General features: G+C 42.1%; 1 protein-coding gene across 1 annotated transcript in view; it reads left to right on the top strand.

Moving 5' to 3' along the window:
* LOC145342419 (dynein axonemal heavy chain 5-like) overlaps window positions 1-22,413 on the top strand; it is a 230,601-nt gene that overhangs the window by 130,518 nt on the left and 77,670 nt on the right. Inside the window, exons 51-58 of the mRNA XM_080187984.1 lie at window positions 829-1,042; window positions 1,365-1,588; window positions 4,715-4,913; window positions 8,065-8,237; window positions 10,084-10,214; window positions 11,625-11,778; window positions 15,646-15,913; window positions 22,144-22,267. Of these exons, the coding sequence (XP_080044110.1) occupies window positions 829-1,042; window positions 1,365-1,588; window positions 4,715-4,913; window positions 8,065-8,237; window positions 10,084-10,214; window positions 11,625-11,778; window positions 15,646-15,913; window positions 22,144-22,267 (1,487 nt within the window). The remainder of the gene's footprint in view (window positions 1-828; window positions 1,043-1,364; window positions 1,589-4,714; window positions 4,914-8,064; window positions 8,238-10,083; window positions 10,215-11,624; window positions 11,779-15,645; window positions 15,914-22,143; window positions 22,268-22,413) is intronic.

Genomic DNA, 22,413 nt, shown 5'->3' with positions numbered 1-22,413 from the left:
CTCCCAATCAGTGTCCTGCAGCTCCCTCCTAATCCAGCTATAGCTCGCTTTTCCCCAGTTCAGCACACTCCCGTTTGGCCGGCACTCATCCCTTTCCATTTTTATCCTAAAGTAGACGGACTTGTGGTCACTGTTAGCCACATGTTCGCCTACCTCTACCTCAACCACCTGCCCCGGCTCATTACCCAACACTAAATCCAGTATAGCCCCTTCCCTCGTCGGGCTAGTTACATACTGCTCTAGAGACCCTTCCAAAACACATTTTACAAACTCCTCTCCCTCCGTACCCCCAGCTCTAGGCCCCCTCCAATCCACTCCAGGAAGATTAAAGTCCTTGGTTAAAAAGTCGTGTATAAAAATGGTTTTTATTGAATTGCTCATTTTATTTTTCTTGCATTACAATATTGATTTTTAAAATCCTTTTAAAACTCATCAATGTAATTGTGAGCATTCGGACACAAATGTCATAAATGTTTATGTTACACCCATAAGAATTAAGGAAAATATTTTGCCCTGGCAAGAGCAGAAGGCACAGCTTGTTCTCTCAAAAAATTCAATTTAAAAAACTGGGACAAAAAAAATCCTCAGATATGTGAACAAGTGGTACAGTTTTTCACAATAAATTTTCCACTTTAATCTTTTTTAATGTGTTTTGAAACAGTGGTACACGATTATATGACACAGTTGAAACTTTACGTTTAATTATAATGAGTTCACAACAAGATAATGTACCTTCCTGCAGTGTTGTGATTGGGACCTTTCACCATGTGAATGGAATTGATAAGATTATGACAGGAAGAGTAAAATATTACTTTATTATGCTCTAAGGTAACGAATGAGATCTTGAGGCAGCTGATGGAACAGAGAGGGTTCTATAACCTGGAGAAGCCCGGAGAGTTCACTCACATTGTGGACATCCAGTTTATTGCCGCAATGATCCACCCTGGTGGAGGACGGAACGACATTCCTCAAAGGCTGAAGAGACATTTCTCCATTTTTAACTGTACACTGTATTCCAACATCTCCATCGACAAAGTCTTTGGTAAGTCAGGTTTCATGGGTATGTTGTATTTGACCAATTCTTTTTGTAAAATGTAACCATTATAATTTGCAGATTGTATTTGCCACCCTTCATATAAAATCACATATTATAGTAAATTCACAGCAGGGAAGGGAAATGTAATTAGCATCCAGATATTTTAGTTATTAGTATTCTGAACCTTTATATTTTGTGAGGTAATTCAATATTTAGCAATAGGTTGGAAATAAGTATTTTTTGGGCTAAGAAATGCTACTTTCAAAAGTATAATTAAGTAATTAAGTGAGGTCTTATCCATTGTAACTTTATTTCCTAATGGCTGCAGGTGTGATTGGAGTTGGTCATTTCTGCAAACAGCGGGGATTTACTGAGGAAGTTACAAGCTTGGCAGCTCAGCTTGTTCCCATCACTCGCAAATTGTGGCAAGTTGTCAAACATAAGATGCTTCCAACGCCAGCCAAGTTTCATTATGTGTTTAATTTGCGAGATCTCTCCAGAATTTGGCAAGGCATGCTCAATGCCACTGCAGATGTTATTTGTTACAAAGAGGTAAGGTTTTCAATAATAGCAATGGTGACTGCATTGCCAAAGATAAAGCACCATAGAACATCCTGAGGACACAATAAGACATTTTAAAAATGTGATTCTTCCTTTTATCTTCCCTCCTTCCAAATAAGAGCACCATGATTCATAACATTACTTTTGTTCACTCATCTCCTAAACTTCCTACATTTCACTCCCAGCTTTGGATTTCTTCATAATTGTATTTGTTTTATGCTATGTGTAGCTTGTTTGGATCTGGAGACCTGGGACATTGGGCCCATTTTCTTTCTGGTCTAAGTTAACAAAAAATCAACACAGGAATGGATGGGCTACCTGGACGAGCATTCAGATCCTGTGCGGATCAGCTGGCTGGGGTATTCGCAGACATCATCAACCTCGCTTTACAACAATCTGAGGTCCCTATCTGCTTCAAAAAGACGATCCTCATCCCAAAGACAAGCTAGGCAGCATACTTTAATGGCCATCGTCCAGTGGCTCTGACATCCATTATCTAAAGTGCTTTGAAATGTTAGTCATGACATCAGTTCCAGCCTCCCAGACTACCTGGATCCACTACAGTTTGCCTATCGCCACAACAGGTCCACAGCAGATGCCACCTCCCTGGCCCTGCACTCAACCCTGGAAAACCTTGATAACAAAGACACCTATGTCAGACTCCTATTGATTGAGTATAGCTCAGCCTTCAACTCCATTATTTCTATGAAACTCATCCCTAAACTTCATGTCCTGGGCCTTGGCTGCTCCCTCTGACTGGATCCTGAACCTCCAAACCCACAGAACACAATCAGTAAAGATAAGCAACCCCCAGTAAAGATAAGCTCCCCCACGATCATCCTCAACATTGGTGCCCCACAAGGTGGTGTTCTCAGTCCCCTACTATACTCCTTATACACCTATGATTGTGTGGCCAAATTCCCCTCAATCGATTTTCAAGTGTGCTGATGACACCACCGCAATGGGTCAGATCTCAAACAATGATGAGACAGAATACAGGATTGAGACAGAGAATCTGATGAACTGGTATGGCAAAAATAATCTCTCCCTCAATGTCAACAAAATGAAGGAGATTGTCGTCAACTTCAAGAAGTTTAGTGGAAAACATGCCCCTGTCTATTTCAACAGGGACAAAGTAGAAATGGTCAAGAGCTTCAAGTTCTTAGGTGTCCAGATTACCAACAACCTGTCTTGGTCTCCCCATGCCAACACTATAATTAAGAAAGCCCACCAATGCCTCTACTTTCTCAGAAGACTAATGAAATTTGGCGTATCAGCTATGACTCTCACCAGCTTCTTTCTGGTTGTATCGCATCTTGGTATGACTCCTGCTCTGCCCAAGCTCAAGAAACTATAAAAAGTTGTGAATGTAGCCCAATCCATCACGCAAACCAGCCTCCCATCCATTGACTATGTCTACACTTCCCGCTGCCTCAGAAGAGCAGCCAGCATAATCAAGGACCTCACGCCCCCTGGACATACACTCTTCCACCTTCTTCCATTGGGTAAAAGATACAAAAGTCTGAGATCACATACCAACCAACTCAAGAACAGCTTCTTACCTGTTGCCATCAGACTATTGAACCTCGCATTAAGTTGATCTTTCTCTACACCCTAGGTATGACTGTCATGCTACTTTCTGCACTCTCTCCTTTCCTTCTCTGTGGACAGTATGGTTTGTCTGTATAACATGCAAGAAACAATAATTTTCACTGTAAACTAATACATGTGACAATAATAAATCAAATAAAATGCTGCAGATGCTGTAAATCTAAAATAAAACAGAAATTGCTGGAAATATGTGATGGTCTAATCAGCAACTGTGGAGAGAAAAAAAAATCAACGTTTCAGGACAATGACCTTTTTGTCGAGGTGTAACAAATTATAATACAAAGGCAGGGAAAGAGAATGGGGAAAAAGCACATGGGAAAGTCTGCGATGGGGTGAAAGGCAGGAGTGGTTAACTGGCAAATGGACTGAGGGTGCAAGGCAAACGGAAAGAGGGTAATGGGACAAGTAAAAAAAATTAACTATGAATTTAAAGGAGGTGTAAATGGGAATAGCACAGTCATCACCAACATGTGCCATCTGAAAAAATGGGCATAAAGGTTATTATCTGAAATGATTGCGTTCAATATTGAGTCTAGAAAGCTGTAAAGTGCCTAGTTAAGAGATGAAGTGCTGTTTCTCAAGTTTATTTTCAGCTTTATTGGAACAATGTAGGAGGCTGAAGACAGAGCGTCAGAGATTAAGTGGGTTGGAGGGTTTAAATGACAGGCAATTGGAAAATTAGGGCCACAGTTTTGACTGAATCAAGATGTTTCTGAGAAGTGGTTAAGCAACGTGCATTTAATTTTCCCCAGTGCAGAGAATGCTGTACAATGGGCAGTGAATATAGTACAGTGAAAACAATAAATGCACTGTGGAAAAAATTCCATGATGGGAGTGGCAGGGGTGGGTTGGGGGGAGGGGGGAGGGGAGGTGAGGGGGAGGGGGAGGGGGTTGGAGGGGAGCAATCACATCATGCATTTCCAAGGACACAAAACATGACTTTCTCATGATATTTCTGCCCCTATTACCAAACCAACCCAATGTGAAACATGCAATTTTTGCTCTGAGGGTGGAGGAAGAAGGTAGTGGGTATGGGATGGAGTCAGGCTGCCTGATCCCAGAGGCAGAGTTTAGTGGCCACAGTGGAAAGAAAATGTCAAGGTGCACCTTTAACTCAGTGGTCGGGCTTTTTACTGTGTGCTTGTTAGATCATGTATTTACATTCTATTAAAATGGAGGGAGATTGTGGCTTAGTGAATGCAAAGTTAAGAACTTCAACTGGTATATAATAGAACTAATGGGCGTTTGGACAGTGAAAAATTAAGCACTGTGAGTTCCCAACTCATGCTCACTGCTTTTCTCTGCTCTGGTAACATCTGATTCTGAATCAGCCGATGATGTCACTGTGCTTTTAGTCTTAGGACTGTTCATACAAATTGGCCTGTGATTATAATAGATGTGGTTGTTCGTCAACCAAAATACTGAAACCAGTGCAGTTATAATTGGCAATAAATGTAAAGCATTTCTATATTAATCCTAACTTTATTGCATATATTTTCTAAATAGGTTCTTCTGAAGCTCTGGAGACATGAATGTACACGAGTGGTGGCTGATCGCTTTACGAACTCTGAAGATTGTCAATGGTTTGATAAAACATTAATTCACATTGCTGCTGAAGAACTTGGGGAAGAAATCAAGCATGTTATCAATGTGGAGAATGAAGACCTCTTTGTAGATTTCTTGCGTGATCCACCTGAAGCCACAGGTCTAGACATTATTATTACACAGAATTACCATACACTCAACATATTAAATATGGATGTATGAATTTTGAGCGTTTGTAATTGACCATATTTATCAAAGCAATTTGACTCTTATGTTTGATTTTGAAAATATGTATCTTTTTCGAGAAACAACTTTGCAATGAGACCATGCATCCTGTTGTTTTTTTTCCCATTTTCTCCTCATTTGGGTTCTTCTATTGATCTTGCACTTTTATGGAAAAGAGGGTGGGTAGGGCTGTCGGCTGCTGAAGGCCTTGCCAGTGTTGCTGCAGGCTGGTCAGCAGGAGATGTGTGACAGCAGCATGATGTGCATGTGCCATTTGATTATCTTTTTCTCTAGTTTGTATTCATGGCCCTCACCCAGATCATTTGAGCAACTTTACTGGTATGGCGTTAATATTTAGCACAACGCCATAGCTTTTGAAAATTTACAAAACTGGTCCAGAGAGATTGGAATTTTTCTGGACCTAGTAACAGTCCAAAAAACTTAAAATTGTTCTTCAGATATTAACCTTTTGTTATCTTTTTTGTTTTAGAAACCTCCCTTCTATTGCCTTTCGACCTTAAGTAAACATGATGCAAATATCACTTTTATATTTCATCTCACTTTTATATTTCATAAAATTCACCTCAGATTGTTACCTGTAGTTTTTGGGATTTTGTTCAGTGAAACTTGTAAATATAAAATATGATTAGTTATACTGCTAACATTTTCTATGCTCAATTTATCGAATTGTTTTTAATATTAGTATTCAAATATTAAGGGGGGAATATCTAACATATGAGAAAGTGGGATGAGAAAGTAGGGTCCCGAACCTGTGTCCTCTGTTTGAACAGAGGGGAGTATGATAGGATGAGAGAAGAATTGGCAAGTGTAGATTGGGGGCGCAGATTGGTTGGCTGAGGAACAGTGGAGGATCTTTGAGGAGATCTTTTTCGGTGCTCAGCAGAAATATATTCCAATGGTAAAGAAGGAACGTAGGAGAAGGGATAATCAGCCGTGGTTATCGAAGGAAATAAAGGAGAGTATTAAATTAAAAGCTGATGCGTTTAGAGTGGCTAAAAGTAGTGGGCGAGAAGAAGATTGGGAGAGGTTTAAAAATCAACAAAGATTGACTAAGAAGTTGATAAAGAAAGGAAGGATAGACTATGAAGCTAAACTAGCACTAAATATAAAAAAGGACAGTAAGAGTTTTTACAAATATATAAAGAGGAGGAGGCTGGCTAGAGTGAATGTTGGACCCTTAGAGGATGAGAGGGGGGATTTAGTGGTGGGAGATGAGGAAATGGCTGAGGCCTTAAATAAGTTTTTTGCCTCGGTCTTCACGGAGGAGGTCGCGAATAGTTTGCCGGATATTAAAGATAGAAGGATGGTAGGAGTTGAGAGCCTGAATGCGATTACTGTCCCTAGAGAGGTAGTGCTTGATCGACTAGCGGGACTGATGGTGGACAAGTCCCCAGGACTGGATGGAAGGCATCCCAGGGTTCTGAAGGAAATGGCAGAGGTTGATAGTAGATGCGTTAGGGATTATTTACCAAACTTCGCTGGATTCCGGGGAAGTGCTGGAAGATTGGAAAACGGCTAATGTTACGCCACTGTTTAAAAAAGGTAGCAGGCAAAAGGCAGGGAATTATAGGCCGGTTAGTTTAACGTCTGTTGTTGGAAAAATGCTTGAATCCGTCATCAAAGAAGAAATAGCGAGGCACCTTGAGAAGAATTGTTTGATTGAGCTGAAGCAGCACGGATTCATTAAGGGGAAGTCGTGTTTGACAAATTTATTGGAATTCTATGAGGATGTGACTAGTGCGGTAGACAGAGGGGAACCGTTGGATGTGGTGTTTCTCGATTTTCAAAAGGTGTTTGATAAGGTGCCGCACAAAAGGTTGCTTCAGAAGGTTAGGGGGCATGGAGTTGGGGGTAAGGTGTTAGCGTGGATAGAGAATTGGTTGTCTAATAGGAAGCAGAGAGTTGGTATCAATGGGTGCTATTCTGATTGGCGGTTGGTAACTAGTGGAGTGCTGCAGGGGTCGGTGCTGGGGCCTCAGCTATTTACCATTTATATAGATGATCTGGAGGAGGGGGCTGAGTGTAGGGTGACGAAATTTGCTGATGACACAAAGATGAGTGGAAAAGCAAATTGTGCTGAGGGTGTGGAAAGTCTGCAGAGGGATCTAGATAGGCTAAGCGAGTGGGTGAGGACCTGGCAGATGGAGTACAATGTTAGCAAATGTGAGGTTATCCACTTGGCAGGAATAATAGTAGGAGGGATTACTATTTAAAGGGCGAAAAGCTGCAGCATGCTACAATGCAGAGGGACCTGGGGGACCTTGTGCATGAGTCAAAAAAACCCAGTTTGCAGGTGCAGCAGGTGATCAAGAAGGCGAATGGGATGCTGGCCTTTATAGCGAGGGGGATAGAATATAAAAGCAGGGAGGTCTTGCTGCAACTGTACAGGGCAGTGGTGAGGCCGCAGCTGGAGTACTGTGTGCAGTTTTGGTCGCCGCACTTGCGCAAGGATATTTTGGCCTTGGAAGGAGTGCAGAGGAGGTTCACTAGGCTGATACCGGAGATGAGGGGGTTGGACTATGAAGAGAGACTAAATAGACTGGGTCTGTACTTGTGGGGGTTTAGGAGGATGAGGGGGGATCTTATAGAGACGTATAAGATAATGAAGGGGATGGGTAGGGTCGAGGTAGAGAGATTCTTCCTGCTCAGAAAGGACAGCAGGACTAGAGGGCACAACCTCAAGATAATGGGGGGCAGTTTAGAACAGAGTTGAGGAGGAACTTCTTCACTCAAAGGGTGGTGAATCTCTGGAATTCTCTGCCAGTTGAAGTGGTGGAGGCTACCTCACTAAATATATTTAAGACATGGGTAGATAGATTTTTGGTAGGCAAGGGAATTAAGGGTTATGGGGAGAAAGCGGGAAAGTGGAACTGAGCCACTTCAGATCAGCCATGATCTTATTGAATGGCGGGGCAGGCTCGAAGGGCTAGATGGCCTACTCCTGCTCCTACTTCTTATGTTCTTATGTAACATCTCTCTTCCTTTGGATATGCTCAACTTACAATTGTTATAAAAGGCTTGTTAAAACATAGAAAATAATTTGTTCTTTTTTTTGCCGCTTACAGGTGAGGAACCAGAGGATACAGAATATGAGATGCCCAAAGTGTATGAGGCCATAGAATCTTTAGAAATGTTGAAAGAGAGGCTGAACCTGTTCTTGTTCCTTTACAATGAAACTGTACGAGGGGGGCACTTGGACTTGGTCTTCTTTGAAGATGCTATGATTCACCTAGTCAAGGTGAGATAGGGTTAATTTATTCTATGAACATAATTTTGTCCTAACTTTGAATTAAGTGCTTCTGATCTAAATGTGAGTTTGGATTGATATTTGTTTATAATGAATTGCCAAAACCAATGGCAAATTTTGGAAATCAAGAACTAGAGTTGGTTAGAATGTTGTTTTTGCTGTCCACCTTAGCTCAGTCCTCTGAGTGAGAAAGTTGTGGACTTAAGCCCTATTCCAGAGACTAAGACACATAGATTAGATTGACATTTCAGTGCAGTGTACTGTTGAAAATGCTTTCTTTTGGATGACATTAAATTGAGACCTTGTGCATCCTCTCAGATGGACGTAAAAGATCCCATAGCACTATTCAAAGAGCATGGGAGTTTCCAAGTGCACTGACCAACATTTATTCTCAATCAACACTTGTAAAAACTGTTTATCTTAACATTCATCTTGCATTTAAATTTTTTTTTGTTTATGGTTTTGAGTGGTTTTATTAAGCTGTTTTTTGATACCATCATGTGGCCTCAGAAATTTACTGCAATCTTAGCCATGATGCACCTACTGATCTTGAAGGTTGACTCCATTAGAGTTTGCAGAATCAGTTGTTGGGGGGTTAGTCATTTGTATTGGCCAGCAGATTCTCTGGTATATTGCTGATGAAGCCAGGAAATTGTTCTAAGCCTTCACTGTAACTCAAGCAGTCCTCTTCCCAACCCCCTGCAATGGGTGTTGGAGGGGAGACAATTCTAACATTTTTAAAAAAGTTTAATCTCATCTTTGGCAGTAACTCTAACCTGGAAACATCCACTGTCCCTCCATTCAAGATGGGATTTATTTACAATCTCCTGGAAGCCGATAAATCTCCCTCGACATATTGGTCTCATATGGATTAGGGAAGAGAAAAGTCCAGATTATAGAATCCAGTCCCATTTCTCAACTGGAATGGCTAATCATAGGTAGAGGTTCACGCCCTCATAAGGCAACTAGGATTCCAGATTATATTTGGGATCCAGCATACTTTATCAAACTTTATCCAAATTTCCACCTCTGTCAGGTTTCCTTTTAACCCTTTTTCTAATTGAAGAAGCCTGGCTTCTGTGGTCTCATAACTGAAACCTCCTATCCTAACTTTATTTTTGTGAATTGCTTTTGCTGCCTCTCTATGCCTTGATGTGGAAATGCTGGCATTGGACTGGGAGAAGTCTCACATGAGACTTCTTACTCTCCATGCCTCAACATTCTTCTTAAAGCAGGGTGGAGTATTGTTTCAACGCAATTTTGAATGCATCAACTTACGTTTGTACAGTGCCTTTAACATAGGCAACAAGCATCACTGAGACATAATTTCATCTTGCAATGGATGCTGAGGTAAGAAGTTGGTGTTTGGGGGAAGATGGAGCAAGGGGACGTGGTTTGTGGGCATGACCAATTGCTTGGTCAAAGAGGTGGACTTTAAAGCAGGTCTTAAAGGAGGAAAGAGAAAAGAAGAAACAGTTTAAAGATACAATTCCAAAGATTAAAGGACTGAGCCAGCTAAAGGCACAGCCTCCAACATTGGGCCAAACTAAACATCAATCATTTTACTTAAATTATTGGGGGGGAGGGGAGGGATGCGGTAGTAGTATACAGAAAGACAAGATTTTGGTACTATTGTTGGAATTGATATTAATGACAATTGACACAGTGAAAAAAATGAATTTTATGATGTGACATGATACTATATGATGCTGTTTTACTGTGTAAATCATATTTGAATATTTTACGATTGATATTCACCCATAATTCCAACATCTTTATCTAACTTCTTCCATTGGTGATAAGATTATCATTTTAACCTCTTGGCATTCACTTACAGATATCCCGTATCATCAGAACTCCTCGGGGTAATGCACTGCTTGTTGGTGTGGGAGGGTCAGGCAAACAGAGCCTTACAAGGCTCACTTCATTTATTGCTGGATACCAGACATTCCAAGTCACTCTCACAAGGTAAACTCAGAACTAAAATACTAATATTGCTTGGGATGAACAGCATAGAATCCTAGAATCCACAGTGCAGAAGAAGGCCATTTGACACATCGAGCCTGCATCGACAACAATCCCACCCAGGTCCTTTCCCCATAACCACACATATTTACTCTCCTAATCCCCTGACAGAAAGGGGCAGTTTACCATGGCCAATCAATCTATCGTGCACATTTTTGGACAGTGGGAGGAAACTGGAGTACCTGGAGGAAAGCCACACAGACACAGTCAACACAAGTCAACACATAATAGTAAACTATACATCCAATTGGCATATATTGCGGGAGAGGACTGCGCAATATACATCTCTATATTGAACTAAAAATAATCATTACAATTGGTTGAAAAGCCTTCATATGTAAGAAAGTTGCATTGACTGCATCTAGCTAAATACCACCAAATAACAACTGTAATTTCTAACACTAATCTTTGAGGTGATATTGCATAGCTTGTAGCCCTGTGACATCCTGGTCATTGCCAATGCAAAAGAGACAACGTTATGATTAGCACTGTAGTTAGCACTGCTGCCAGGGACCCAGGTTTGATCTCGGCCTTGATGACCGCCCATGTAGAATTTGCATGTTCTCCCTTTGTCTGCATGCATTTCCTCTGGGTGCTCTGGTTTCCTCCCACAGACCAAAGATGTGGGGTGGGATTCTCCAGCCGCGCTCACCCCAAAACCGAAAAATCCCGCCTGAGGTCAATGGACCTTTGTGTGGTCCGCCCCCCCCGCCCGCTATGATTCCTATGGCAGGTAGGACAGGAGAATTCCACCCCCATGGATTGGCCATGATCAATCAGCAGGGTTAGGGGTTAGGACAACAGAGTAGGCCTAGGTCAAATGATCTTTTGAATGGCAGAATGGCCTCCTTCTGTGTGGCAGGAATTCTATAAAAGTAGTTGAAAGTAAATTTTGCTTTGTTGTAGGGTCATACATTAATGTTGCATTGAAAACGCCTCTGCTACAATATTGAGGTGGCATTTCCATCACTGGGGAATTAGAGAGTGTAAAATAGATTCTCCTTTTGATTTTCAGTCTACATTTGCATTGTATTTGTACCTCTTGAATTAATTTATGTTAAAGGACGTAATAGAGTGTCATAAGATGACCTTTTGTTTCAGAAACAGTTTTGGACAGAAGTTTGTCATTTCAGAAATCCTAGGAGTGATATTCTTGGCTGCAGTCTGTAATCTGAAATCTGCCTTCATTATAATGTAAACTGCTTAATAAACTAGAGTGTATAATCAAAACAAACAGAAGGATTGGAGGTGGGAATGTTAGACTGCAATATCTTGCAAATGATAGAAAAATACTGAAGCACAAGAGAATAATAGTGGAGCTATCTACTTGTAACTTCATGTATATACACTTAGGTCATATAGTGCTTCAAACTTTCTGGAAGATCTGAAGTTTCTGTACAGAACAGCTGGACAGGATGGAAATGGAGTGACCTTTATTTTTACTGACAATGACATCAAGGATGAGGCTTTTCTGGAGTACCTGAACAATGTTCTGTCCTCTGGAGAGGTACGGTGTAGTCATTAACATTCCCAGTGTATTTTCAAAATAGTTATCTATGTTGTGATTATCTGCCTTGTTGAAATATGCTACAGTTTTATTCCTGTACTTGCTACTGAAGATTAGAGCATGCTGCTCTGCGTAGACTTCATCAAACTAAACAGCTGTGGAAACCACCAAACATTTCTGCAATCACAGCAGATCATTTAGCAATCATCCTGAAACTGGTTGATGATCCCTTTAAATAGTTCTGGTAGAGGGTTCCTTCAGTTGCTGGACATGTGTTCAGCTGCGAGAGGTTAAGAGAGGACATTAACTGAGCTCCAAAATTTCGGCACTGGCATCAAATCAGCATTATGCGATGATAGACTCTGCAGTAGCCACTTCTTGCACACCCCAGCACCCTCACCAAAATGGCCTTTGGCAAGAGCAGCATCAGAACTGTGCGCTGGCATCACTGATGTCATTCTGGAGGCAAAGCAGTATTAATAACACCAATGAAACGGTGGCATGCATCCAAATTTTACACCATATATTTTAAATGTTGCCATAACAATAGGAAAGAGTGTGGGGTATGCACAAGAAGCAGGAACAGAGAATTCTGGTGGAGGAGAGAGACAAGTTATGGTTACAAAGATAGGGATCATCAAAGCCATGAAGCATGTGATATCTTAGTAAGAGTGGTGATCACCAAGTGGAATAACAAAGAACTATTTATTAACAATAAACAACAATAAGCCTACAGAGAGTGAGATAGATTCTACCAGTTACGATGACTCTCATTGCTGGACTACCTGGGACAGCCCACGCTTTGGCCCGATTGGCCAAATGGATCACGGTTCTTGAAGGGGTTCACTACTACATTCTTGACCCTTTAAGTCCCTTATTGACACATAACAACAAAAGTTAAATTATTTACAAAATAACACCATAAGTGAATTCTTTAGCACAATCCATTATAAAATCAGTCTGTCAGGGGATTTCCTCTTTCTCTGGGAGTGACGCAGCTCACAAGGCAGTGCCTCCAAGGCATGGGTCATTTAAGTTTGATTTTCTGAAATTAGATTTCCAACTTGTAACGGATCACTTTTCCAGTTCCCACTGGAACACCACTCAACCTTTCCTCAGGCTGACTCATTTTCATACTGCTTTCAACCACAACAACATCACTGGCGGGCATATTCAGAATGGACCATCCCTCTGGTTCTCTATGTGACTCTTCTCGAGTGATCTAAATGCTTCTTCAATATTTTACTTTGAACTTTAACTTCATACTACGTTGGGTCTATCCTGTCCACAATAATCCCTGGGACCCAACTCTGACCAGTCCCAAAATCTTTAGCATATACTAGATCATCCAATTCAAATGTTCTCTCTGGCTTTGTTAAATCATGACATTTCTTTTGCACGCTCTGCTTTGCCTCCACCCTATCTGCCAAATTTGGAAACACCAGGTTCAACCTGGTTCAATCCGCAACTCAGCCGAAGTTATTCCGGTCATAAGAAAGCACACTAATCGGGATGTAGGGATGCTGGGGTTTTTTTTTCATGGTTGTTTTCAAGGTTTGCATGACCCCCTCTGCCAATCCATTCGAGAAAGATATTGCAGTATGTAGATGTTTATCGCCATTTGACAATGTGGAATGCTGGAACTCTTCGCTGGTAAATGCTGTGCCATTGTCCGAAATCAGCACCTCCAGCAAACCATGGGTGGCAAAGGTTTGCCTTAACTTTTCCACCATTTTTCTGTACACAAATCCCTAGCATTACTGCCATTAGTTGTTTCCCTGCAAACTCGGTGGACCTTGCCACTTGTACGCTTGATGTTCCATTATGCAATTTTCTGCCCTTTCCACAGCAAGGGCAATCCCTAACGCCTTCTTTAAGGTTATTTCAGCTTCAGCCAACAGTTTCTTCTGTTTAGCCAGCCTCTTCTCATCACATTATGAGTAGGCCCAAATTCATAGTGTTCAGCTGTTTGTCCCAATCTCACACAAAAGCTGCCTTCATCTCCTCAGGGGCTCTTGCTGTCCAGTTGAACTTATATCTCTGCATAATGACAGATGGCTTCAGAAGACATTGCCCTTTTACTACTGCCATTAGTTCTTCAAAGGTTTTAGTATCAGGGCACTCAGAGAAGTCAAACTTATATGTTTGGGCAGCGCAGGCTGTTAGGAGAATGACCTTTGTTTCTCCTTCCCCCACCTTTCGCCTTTTGCTTTGAAGAAATATTGCAGGCGTTCATTGTATTGAACCCAATCCTCCAGACGAGGGTCAAGCGACTCAAGTGTCCCAAATTGAGGTACTATGATAACTCACTGACTGCTGAATTGATCTGCTTCCAAAGACTTATACACAATGTCCATTCTGCTGGTTTTCTATGGCAAATGGAAAGTGCGCCAATGCAATATCTTAAAATGGCGACCACCAAGTGGAATAACAAAGTGAGTTTCAGCTCGATTGGCTGAATGGGTCATGTGACCCTCTGAACCTTTATCTTTTAAAGAGGCTCACTACTACAAAGGAATTTAAACATCTTTATAAAAGACTTGTTGCATGATTCAAATCCACATGATGGAACATATTGGTTACAAGAAGTAGAAAGAGATAGAAACTCAATAGTAAACCTTCTTCATACAACAAAAGACAGTATGTGATGAATGAAGTATCAAATGGCAGTGATGTTATTACAGGACGTAACAGAATCTTTAGTCCTGAAATGTTGCAAGTTACTCCATGTTACACTAACACTGCCAAGTTTGCAAATTTCCTCACTGATGTACAGCCTTGCAATGATTCTCCCCTCTATATACAGACACTCTGGTTTCTTTTGATCCTATAAATATTTTAGTGTCACAAGTGGGCTTGCAATGAAGTTACATACAGACAGTCTAGATATTAAAATATCACTGCACAATTCTTCAATGTTTCATGTTTGATGCTTTACTGGTGTTAAGGTTTTAGCTTGGATTTCAGCGAAGCCCCTTTTCCTGGTGTAAGGCGGTTTGAGCAGAATCCTCATCCAACTTACCTATTGACTCCACCTCCAATTGTGAGGACATGGTTAGTTGCATAGTCAGGGTGCCTATAAGTATGCATCAGCTGTACATCCTCCAACCTACTGTATAAGACAGAGTGGTCCACAACAACCCAAGGATTAAGTTACTTTCCCTTCAAAGATATTTGCCTTTTCAGAAGGCCTCGGAGGAGTTCAAGCCAGTTCTCAGCAAGTGAATCTTATGTTCCTTATGATCCATAATACTCAATATCTAGATGGGTAATAGCAGGATCAAAGAATTGTAGCAATATACTTTGTACATTGGTTCCTGGAATATGCCATGTGAATTCTCCGCTCAGAAAGTGAACTGAATGTATATTCTTACCAAATAGAGAATAGGCTTTGAACCAACAAGTGGTTTTGTTTCCATGAGGTAGATGAATGAAAATAACCAATTAACTGGGCTCAATTCCTGGCTTGAGTCACTGTCTTTGCAGAGCCTGCACATTCTCCTCATGTCTGCATGGGTTGCCTCCGGGTGTTCCGGTTTCCTCCCACAGTTCGAAAGATTTTGCGTGGTCCATTCCCCACCCATTATGATTCTGTGGTGGGTGGGATGAGAAAATCCTCCCCCCATATGTCTTGAAATGATGTGTTTTCTTGGTGAAATCCATTTCTCTGTTCTTCTCAAATATATAGAAGCTTTAAAGGTGTCACAAGCTTTCTGTAAAAGTATAGACCTTGCTATAAAGTCAATACTGCCTACTTCCATGGTGAGGTGGCTGCAGGTTTTAGTGCCAGTTGAGGTCTTGCATGGGTGAATTTTCTGCTGAGAGTTGGCATGGCAAGTCATTTTTAACCTGTATTTTTTTATATAGGTTTCAAACCTGTTTACACGAGATGAAATGGATGAAGTTAACAATGATCTCACCCTTGTAATGAAGCAGGAATTTCCAAGGAGGCCGCCAACCAATGAGAACCTGTATGATTACTTCATGAGCCGAGTCCGGCAAAACTTGCATGTAGTGCTTTGTTTCTCACCAGTTGGAGAAAAATTCCGCAATCGAGCTTTGAAATTCCCAGCACTGATTTCTGGGTGTACCATGGACTGGTTTAGCCGTTGGCCAAAGGATGCACTAATCGCAGGTAAGATTATAAGCACAGCACATGGGACATTATGATTGATTCTGGGGATGAAAGACTTGTCTTATAAAGAGAGATTGAGCATTTTAGGCCTACAGTTGCTAGAGCATAGAAGAATGAGAGGAGATCTAACCAACGTATAACTTGCTAAAGGATAGATGTAAGGCCCGATTTTACCATTGAGAAATGGGCACGAAACTGGTAAAGATGGGTGTGAGGCCATTAATGTGATCCCTGTCCATGCAGATTGCCACTTTACCGAAACCCGGGAATGGCGGCGATCTGCTTCACACACAAAATGGGCGCAATGGCGATTTAAATGCATTTGCATGCATTTAAATTGAATTAATGAACCAACCACCCAGCTTTAGCAGCATTTCCCTCTTTACCACCGTGTTTGCCGATCCGGGACCACGCTGTAATTGACCTGCTAAATAAAAGTGTGAATTGGTCACCCTAGCTACTGAAGAGCACGTTCAGAGCTTCCAACAGCTCTCTGACTCAGATCAGTGGTGGGAGGAAGGAGGGAGGTGGATCAGATCATTCTCTGCTTGGGGGGAGGAGGGGAATGAGGCCAGATGCCTGATTGGCAGGGGAGGAGAAGGAGAAGGCGGGTCAGATGTATCTCTGATGGGAAGAGGGGGTGGAGGGCCGCTCATTGTCTGGTGGTGGTGGGGGGGTGGGGGGGAAGGGCTGATCATTGTCTGGTGGGGAGGGAGGAGGAGGCAGGTCAGATGTTCCTCGGAGGGGGAGGGTTGAGTAAGGCCAGACCATTTTCTGCAGGGGGTGGGGGATGAGTGAGACCAGATTGTTATCTGGAGGGGACGGGGGGTGGCGGTGAGTGAGGCCAGATCATTGTCTGGTGGGGTTGGCGGGGAGGGAGGCCTGATCGCTCACTGGTGGGAGGAGGAAGCTGATGGAGGGGGAGCAGATGGATGTCTAGTATGGGGGGGCAGATGGATCTCTGGTGGGGGGAGCAGGTGGATCTCTGGCAGGGGCGCGGAAGTGGGCAGGGGGTCTGCTGCCACTCTGCAGGCAGTCGGCAGGGGGAAGGGGAACAGAGATGGTGATCGGTCTGGGTAGAGGGAGGGGTGAGTGGATACGGGGGACAGCGATCTGTGTGGGTAGTGGGCGGTGGATAAGGGGGACAGTGATGTGTGTGGATAAGCGGTCAGTGATCTGTGTGGGTAGCTGGGGGAGGGTGGATAAGGGGGTTAGTGATGTGTGTGGGTGGTGGGAGATGTGGATAAGGGGGTGATGTGTGTGGGTAGTGGGGATTGTGGATAAGGGGGACAGTGATGTGTGTGGGTAGTGGGGCAGATGGATAAGGAGGACAGTGATATGTGTGGATAGTGGGGGTGAGGGTGGATAAGGGAGACAGTGATGTCTGTGGGGACCCTTACTCCTGCTTTTCGCTCCCAAGCTGCTTTCTTCGCTTTCTGCGGTCCAGGAGCAATCAGACACGGGTGCGCTTCTTCAAATTTTTTTCTAACTGCGTGTATGCAGTTCAGAGCTCTGACCGTTGCAGCTGAGCTGAGTGCTGCCCACAGTGTGAATGGGACTGGAGTTGGCTGAGTGCGTATGGGGCACCTGAAAGCAGATCCCCAAGTCAGATCTGCATTACGCCCAGATTCAGCACTTCGAATGAAAATGGTAAAATCGTATCCATAATGTGGATGTTTGCCCTTGCTGGACATTCTAGAACGAGAGGTCATAGTTTTGCAGTGTTATCAGGAACACTGAACAAATTTAAGGTGGAAATAGAGAGGTTTTTAATTAGTAGCGGGATAAAGGGCTATGGGGAACATTCAGGAAGGTCAAGATGAGGCCCAGATGAGATCAGCCATGATTGTATTGCGTGGCGGAGCAGGCTTGAGGGGTTGAATAGCCTACTCAAGCTTCTAGTTTTTATGTTGTTATGTAACTGCTGCCAAGATTGAAAATTAAAAACTTGATGTGCCCAGGTTTCCATCATTTAGCTAATCGTAATTATTTTTAATTGCCTTTTTTTAGATCTTTTTTCTACGTCCTCATCTATAGTGAATTGATCACAAGAGGCATCTTGTTTTCACTAAATGTGTGTCAATGTACACTTTCCAACGAGAGATACTGGAGTTATCAGGATTAAGGATTTTGGTAACTTCCCTTATCCCTCCCTTGAAATCCATGGTGCTGAGGTCAATTGATGCCCTGAACTAAAATATCAGGGAAGCTTCTAATTTTACCTTCAGACTGCTGGGCATCACTTTCTCAACTCAGTGAAATTTATTTAACAGAATAATTGGTGAACTAACTCAGTTTTAGAATCCTTACAGAGCAGAAGGAAGCCAATCGGCCCATTGAGTCTGCACTGACTCTCCAAAAGTGCATCAAACCCAGACCCTCCCCTCTGCCTTACCCCATAACCCTGCACACTTACTAGGTCTAATCCACCTAATCCTCAACCCTATTTGGACAGTGGGAGGAAACCCATGCAGAGACAGACAGAACATGCAAACTCTACACAGTCGCACAATGCTAGAATCAAACCTGGGACCTTGATGCTGTGAGGCAGCGGTGCTAACCACAGTGCCACCGTGCCATCTGTATGGGTGTGGAAGCAATAATCAAATAATAACCTTTTAACACCTGGCAGTATTGCAGAGATATTTTTGTTATAATAACATCATTGTACATTTTTTTTGTTTGTTCTGAATATAGGGTAACTAATTTTCATATTAAAGAAGCAAAATATTTTTGAAAGTATCACAAGTTACTGATACTTTAAAGATGAATGTGGCATTGAGAAACAATGGCAGAATTCTCCAATCTTATCTGTACCCACCCCTGCTGCCAGCGATAATGGGGAATCTGGCCTTCAGCCCAAACTCCATTCACTCAGCGGCGCCAGAGATTTCCGGCCGTGAACGGGGTTGGAGGTTTTGGGCGATCAAATTCATCAGCAAAATAGGATTTAGCTGGCTTGATAAATGGACAGGGATGACTGAAATTAAACTCATATCTTGTAAGTACTGAAGTCTTAAATTTGAACTCAATTTTAAATTAAACTTTATCATTGCTTCATTCCTGGGACAAAACAAAAAAAGATTGTTTCACAGAAATTAAATGGCCAATAAATTATGCAGTAGCCTGCTGTTAAAATACAACATTGTAAGAAGTATCACAACACCAGGTTAAAGTCCAACCAGTTTATTTGATAGTCTATCAAATAAGCTCCATCAAATAAACTGGTTGGATTTTAACCTGGTGTTGTGAGACTTCTTACTGTGTTTACCCCAGTCCAACACTGGCATCTCCACACCACAAATACAACATTGCCAGATTCATTTTCAATGTGATTGTCTTGACAATCTTGACAGTGTCTTCAACACTGATATCAGAAACCATTACGACATTATTTTTGAAAATCCAATTCAATGAGAAATTAATATTTCAAAATAGAGCTATGAGTCATGGAGCTAGGTTTAAAAACATGCTTTGTAAAATTAAACATTGGCCCATGGATCTGTTTGGAATTGAGTTGATGATTTTGTTTCTTCAAGTCATAAATGAAAAGCTCATCTTAACCATTTGGGTGGAGAAGAAAAAGATGTGTCTGAATCAAAGTAATGTATGCTTGTGTTGGAACAGTAACAGTTTTCATTTCAGGCACTTCCCAGTGCTATATATTTCCCCAAAATTTACCCATGTTGGTAAATAAGTGATTAGAATCTCACTTTAGGGTTTCATTATGACACCAAGATAGTAAATAGCCTGGTTTAGCCTCAGACATTTTCCAGGTAGAGGGATAGAGTTGGTGATTGATGGAAACAAAGCTTGTTGCAGGAACCAAAGACAAGGCAGTGGCGCAGTGGTTAGCACTGCTGCCTCGCAGCAGCTGGGATATGGGTTCAATGCTGACCTTGGTGGCTGTCTATGTGGAATTTGCATGTTTTCCCTCTGTCTGCGGGGGTTTCCACTGAATGCTCTGGTTACCTCCCACAGTAAGAAGTCTCACAACACCAGGTTGAAGTCCAACAGGTTTATTTGGTGGCAAAAGCCACTAGCTTTCGGAGCATTGCTCCTTCGCCAAGTAAGTGGGAGATCTGTTCACAAACAGGGCATATAAAAACACCAACTCAATTTATAAAGTAATGGTTGGAATGTGAGTCTTTACAGGTAATCAAGTCTTAAAGATACAGACAAGCTGAGTGGAGAGAGCTTTAAGCACATGTTAAAGAGATGTGTATTGACTAGTGGCTTTTGCTACCAGATAAACCTGGTGCTGTGAGATTTCTTTGTGTTTACCCCAGTCCAATGCCGGCATCTCCACATCATGACTACCTCCCACAGTTCAAAGATGTGCAGGTTAGGTGAATTGGCCATGCTAAATGGCTCCTTAGTGTCCAAAGATGTGTAGATTAGGTGGATTAGCCATGGTAAATGCCTGGGCTTACAGAGATACACTGGAGGAGAGGACCTGGGTGGAACGGATTTTTGGAGAGTCGGTGTAAACTCAGATGGCCAAATGGCTTCTTTCTGCATTGTCGGGATTCTATGGTTCTAATTACTTTGTTTTTTCCAATATTTATAGAATCATAGAATTCTGGAATGGTTGCAGAATAGAAGAAAGCCATTCAACCCATAATGTCGATTCCAACTGTCTACAAAAGTAACTCACCTAGAGCCATAGAGTCATACAGCGCAGAAAAGGCCCTTTGGCCCATCAAGTCTACATCAATAATAGCTATCACTAAAGGTGCACTAATCCCATTATCCTGCACTTGTCCCATATGCTTGAATGTTATGATATTTCAAGTGCTCACCCAAATATTTTTTAAAGGTTGTAAGGTTTCCAGCCTCCATTACCTTCACAGGCAGTGCATTCCAAATTCCCACGACCCTTTGAGTGAAAAAATTCTTTTTCTCAAATCCCTTCTAAATTTCCTGCCCCTTACCCTAAAACTATGCCCCCTTATGATTGACCCCTCAACCGAGGGGATCAGCTACTCTACTCACCCTGTTCATATACCTCAAAATCTTATACACCTCACTTATGTTCCCCTTAGCCTTCTCTGCTCTAAAGAAAACAATCCAAGCCTATTTAGTCTTTCCACGTAGTTCAAATGCGCAATCCCAGGCAACATCCTGGTGAACGTCCTCTATACCTTCTCTAGTGCTGACACATCCTTCCTAGAGTGAGGTGACCAAAACTGCGCACAGTACTCGAGCTGTGGCCTATGGGCCAACACTCTGTACAACTCCAAAATTACCTAATTCCGCTCACCTTTTCCCCTTAACCCTGCAAGGTTTTGCTTTCCTCATAATTATCCAATTTTCTTTTGGAGGCTTCAATTGAGTCCGCTGACATCATACTCCCAGGCATTGCATTCCACATCCTATCCACTCGCTTTTTCCTCATGTCACCATTGTTTCTTTTATCAGTCATCTTTAATCAATGGCCTCCAGTTCTTGTTCTTTATGTCACTGGTTATAGTTTCTCCCTACATACTCTGTCCAGACCTTTCATGGTTTCTTATCAAAGATCAGCGAGACTTTTCTTTCATCTGGGTTGTATTCAGATCCAGGGCCCAAGGATGATGGGCCAGTGAATTACCCACTACCACTTATTCCCGAGTCCCATTATTTAAAAACCTTTGAAAAGCTGCAGGAAGGTATTGCACTCCCAATCTATTTAGATCTATTACAAAGATATAGGGATTAATTTTAATCGTATGGGATGTTAATGTTTTTAAAAATTCAATGTCCTATTCCAACTCACTTCCAGCCAGCCCACTTATGGGTTTCGAGGGACATGGGTGACCACCCTCTCCCAGGAGGTGGTTAGACCATTTAATTATTAAACTGAGGATGCTTCTGTAATTAATTCGTATTCCATTGTGACCCTAGCCAGCTGGGTTTCCCAGGCCTCAGGAAACTGACAGCTAAAGGGAAATGAGAACTGCAGTACGGCCAGGGAGAGCAGGAATGCTTTCCTCCAGCCCCACCAAGCTTACCTTCATTTTTGATATTTTATCATTGACCCCCACCCCCTCCAAAGACCAACTGGAAATCCCTCAGGATCAGACCTGTTTCTGTGATTGGGAACTCAACGCCCTCCGCTTCTCCATAACCAATTGCACTCACTAATACTGTAGTAGGCTTCCTACCTGGTCCTAGGGCTACAGCTTCCTCAAAAGAAACACTGTGGAGTTATAACCAGCATTGTAATAGTTGTAATTGTTTTTCTTTAGTGTCAGACCACTTCTTGTCCTCATTTGAGATTGATTGCACTATGAAAGTGAAACAGCAAGTGGTGGAGTGTATGGGTACCTTCCAAGATGGTGTAGCTGAGAAATGTGTGTTGTACTTTGAAAGGTGAGTCAACCAACTAAATGATAATTGACCAATGAATTGAGAGAAATTATAGGGGGAAAGTATTGGAATTTTTCAATTTAAGTTGCTGACAGCTGAATAGTAGTGTAAGAACATTTCAATATTGGTTTTTAGGGTATTGTAAATTA

Source organism: Carcharhinus amblyrhynchos, chromosome 4 (genome assembly GCF_965287045.1).
Source record: "Carcharhinus amblyrhynchos chromosome 4, sCarAmb.v2.hapA, whole genome shotgun sequence".
Classification (NCBI taxonomy): Eukaryota; Metazoa; Chordata; class Chondrichthyes; order Carcharhiniformes; family Carcharhinidae; genus Carcharhinus; species Carcharhinus amblyrhynchos.
This window is presented reverse-complemented; position numbering and strand designations above follow the sequence as displayed.